The sequence below is a fragment of the Sprattus sprattus genome, assembly GCF_963457725.1.
Source record: "Sprattus sprattus genome assembly, chromosome: 14".
NCBI lineage: Eukaryota > Metazoa > Chordata > Actinopteri > Clupeiformes > Clupeidae > Sprattus > Sprattus sprattus.
The window spans coordinates 21435794-21439897 of record NC_137912.1 but is presented as its reverse complement, the minus strand read 5'-3'; the positions used below and the strand labels follow the sequence as shown (position 1 = coordinate 21439897).

The following is a 4104-nucleotide window of genomic DNA, read 5'->3' as shown; positions in this document are numbered from 1 at the left end:
CACATTCACACACATAAACAGGCACAAACAGACACACACACGCGCACACATTCACACACACACACACACACACGCACACATTCACACACACACACACACAGGTATGACAATTAGTTTCTATTTATGAAAACAAGAAAATTAAGTGGAAAGATGAGATGCATTAAAAAATGGATCACCCAACAAGAAAGTCTGTTTCCTGGGGAACATTTATTTGTCCAGGAAATGCGAAAAACTATTTACATTTCTTAGAGAAACACGTCTTTACACAACTTACAAAAGAAATAAATAGTGTTAACAAAATTATATTGTTTGTTTTTTTGTTTATTTTATACAAAATAAAATTCAAGTATCACAAGCGACTGCATGTATTAGTTAACAATAAAAGAAAGATAAAATGTCCCAGTCATGTCATGTGACTAATTCATTTGCCTTCAAGCCACTCAGAGACAAAGTGACCCTCCTCAGACTGAGCTCAGTATAAATCCTTTTGCACATGCTCCACACGTACTCTTGCACAAATTCAAACAACATTCCCAAATCCAAACATTACTGTCAACTCTCGTCCTAGTGTTACAGTGTTTTCCAGTTCTATGTACAAGTGACATTGATCTGAGCTCAAATACAAAACAAAAATGCAACTGTTTTGGTACAGGATGAAATTAATAAGGGCCATCTACCAAACAACTGTACAAAGACACTAATGAAGCAGATTATTGATTCTCTTAAGTTAGTTTACAGCATATAGAGAAATACAATCCACTATGAAATATGTTTTACGAGAGATAAGATCATGAAGACCGTACACACAAAAATACTGTACAATGAAACGTTAAGATGTGTCTATCAAAAATAGATATAGATAGAAGCTCTAGCCTGCTCTACGAGGCAAGAGACTTGATAGCAGCCTGGATACACTAGGCACTCTAGGTCATTCATTAATCAGACATAATTGATTAATTTAAAGTTTGATTCAACCCTGTTAGAAAATCAGAAACAACAATAAGCACGCATTTTGGGTACTTTTTTCTTTACCAAGTTGGTCATGCGCGCACACACACCCTACCACACACACACACACACACACACACACACACAGACACACACACACACACACACACTCACACACACACTCACACACACACACACACACACACCAGCAGTAGCAGCAGTAGCAGCAGCAAGACATTACACCTTGTTTTCATTCCTCTCCCTAACACACACTGATAAGACGGTCATCATTAGTCCATCCCAAGTAAAACACAGACAAAGTATTGAAGCACCTTCACTGAAGTAGTTAGCGTTAGCGCTTGAGTTAGCACAGCCCCTTGGGTCGATGCCCATGGCGTGTCAGGCACTGGCAGTGCTACCAAGAACGCAACAAAAGCATCTGGCTGCGCCAACACAACTGCCGGTGCCACCACTTCCTGGTTGAGGTCAGGTGACACGGCGGTGCAATCTCATTGGCAAAACTGGGGGTGGTTTTGGGAGTCAAGCAAACCCCTGTTCATGTTCTGAGGGGGAGAGAGAGGGAGAGAGAAGACAGGAAAAGAGAGGCCATTTTAGAACGGTCATACTGCTGAACAGCCAAATAAGGAGACAATTAAGCCCACAAAAATAAAGAAACCTAGCCTAAAGTTGGTAATTATGCCAAGAATATACACATCAGCTGTTATGACAAAACACACACAAACACACTCACACACACATGCAAAAACACAACCACCAAATTTAGATTCTGTGTGGGCGTTAAGTAGTCAGTTATGAAATTTGATGCGTGATTGTCTCTAGGTGTGTTTGTGTGTTGGCATGTATCTAGGTGTGTTTGTGTGTGAGTGTATCCAGGTTCCTGCATATGCATGCGTGTGTGTGTGAGAGTGTGTGTGTGTGTGTGTGTGTGTGTGTGTATGTGATTGCATCTATTCCTGAGTGTAATCCCAGGAATGTGGTAATGCCCACAGTGTGTGTGTGAGAGAACACACCCTGTTCCCCTGTCACTCAACCGTCATTCCGTTCTGTTTTACACTAGGTCATTCAACACACACACCACACACACCACACACACCACACACACACACACACATACACACGCATGCAATGGCAAACTTGTATGACACACAAATTCATACTTCATCTATCTTATTTATTGAAATACTCCACTATACATATGTACATCCTCTGCACTTTTTTGGCACTTCTGGTTAAATGCTAAAGTGCATTTTGTTGTCATTAATAAAGTTGAATCTTATCGAATCTAATGTAATCTAATCTTAATACATGACTAGCTCATCAGAGTATTTTACCTCTGAAACACCAGCATGGAAATCACTTTGAGGTAGTGCGCAATACAGTAGCTTTAAGCATGAGAGAGATGGAACACACACACAGAACACAAACACAAACACAAACACACACACACACACAAACACCCACACACACACACACAGAACACACACAGTTAACGTGTGACAAGAAGATTAATTATGTATTGATACATCACATACATAGAGTTAAAGTATGGAAGTTTGTAGGTTAGTACACTGACAGAGGGGCACCCACACACACACACACACACACACACACACACACACACACACACACACAGTGTGTAGTGACAGGTTGTGGAGTTGTGTAATGATGATTTGAGATAGAGAGAGAATGCCAAGAAAGAGGGAAGTCAAAGGAAGTGCCGAACTGAGGACAGAACATGTGGGAAAGAATGACTGGCATGCATGAGTAAACACACACACACACACACACACACACACACACACACACACACACCGAGATACACCGTCCCACAACTAAACTGAAACTAAAAGGAAAAGTGTCAGATTTGAAGAGAGGAGTCATACTTACAGACAAGCTTTGCCAAGCCAGTGCTGTGGTGTCAGGAGAAGAGAAGGACAGAGGACAGAAGAAACAGGAAGTGAGAAGAGGCAGTCTGAAAGCAGTCTTAGTGTGTTATGAAGGTCACATCTATAGCATGCAGAATAGAGAGAATGGAGAGGCAAACATTGGCAAAGGAGTATGTGTGAGAGTGTGTGTAAATGCATTTGTGTTTGTTTGTTTGATGTGTGTGTGAGAGGGTGGATTTGAGTGTGCGTGTGTGTGTGTGTGTGTGTGTTTGTGTCCTCACCGGTCCAGCGAGAACAAGAGGCAGGTGTGTGGAGCTGCAGAGGGTCAGAGAGCTGGGGAGGACGTCAGGCAGCAGGCCAGAGGGCTCGTCCAGGCCCTCTATGCGGGGCTTCTTCAGAGGCTCGGGGCTCGTCAGCGGAGTGACACTGTTCCTACGGATAAGAGTGCCCGGACCACGCTTCACATCCTACAGAGAGAGGTGGAAGAGAGGGAGAGGTGGAAGAGAGGGAAGGAAAATGAAAGAGGGGTGTCAAGAGTTAGGGGGGTATTATGAAAGGGGAAAGATAGATGAGTGAGAAAAATAGAGAGCGAGCGAGAGAAAGAAAGAAAGAAAGAAAGAAAGAAAAAAAGAGAGAGAAAGAGAGAGAGAGAGAGAGCAAATTTAGGTCAGGCATGCCTTTCCCAGCACTGAGTACAATGTTTGTTATTCAGGGGGCGTTGTTTTTCGTCTGTGTGATTGTTTACCTCTGGCCTGTCTCTGTGTGTGTTCACTGCCTCCACATTGAGGAAGATGGACTCCACTTTGCATCCTAAAAATGAAAATAAACATTTACTTAGGATGTCATAAAAATTATTAATTATATTGGTTAAATAAAACTGTGTGTGTGTGTGTGTGTGTGTGTGTGTGTGTGTGTGTCTCACCATAAGCCACCGGTGTGAGCTTCAGGACAGTGTGAAGAGGACATTTCAGGTATGGCATCTCATCTGCAACACAAGTTCAAAGTTCAAAGGTTATATCATGTCCATCTCTACCCATAATTCCATCTGTTTGTTACTCCATCACTCTCCACCAATCAGAGCCCGTGTTTGTATACAGTGTTGCTGTTGCGACTAACCTGCACTCTTGTCCAGGAAGTAGGCCAGCAGGCAGCGCAGGACGGCCTGGTGACAGATCACTAGAACGTTCTCCTGCCGTTCCAGCTCCATGATCACCGGTTCCACACGCTGCACCAGGTCCTGGTATGACTG

General features: G+C 42.9%; 1 protein-coding gene across 1 annotated transcript in view; it reads right to left on the bottom strand.

The window, feature by feature from the left end:
* Positions 1–204: 204 nt before the first annotated feature.
* Positions 205–4104, bottom strand: part of pfkfb3 (6-phosphofructo-2-kinase/fructose-2,6-biphosphatase 3) — a 9599-nt gene continuing 5699 nt past the window's right edge. Inside the window, exons 11-16 of the mRNA XM_080851290.1 lie at positions 3972–4101; positions 3778–3840; positions 3601–3665; positions 3137–3322; positions 2857–2879; positions 205–1511 (exon numbers count right to left, since the gene is read on the bottom strand). Coding sequence (XP_080707416.1) covers positions 1505–1511; positions 2857–2879; positions 3137–3322; positions 3601–3665; positions 3778–3840; positions 3972–4101 — 474 coding nt within the window. The 3' untranslated portion in view covers positions 205–1504. The remainder of the gene's footprint in view (positions 1512–2856; positions 2880–3136; positions 3323–3600; positions 3666–3777; positions 3841–3971; positions 4102–4104) is intronic.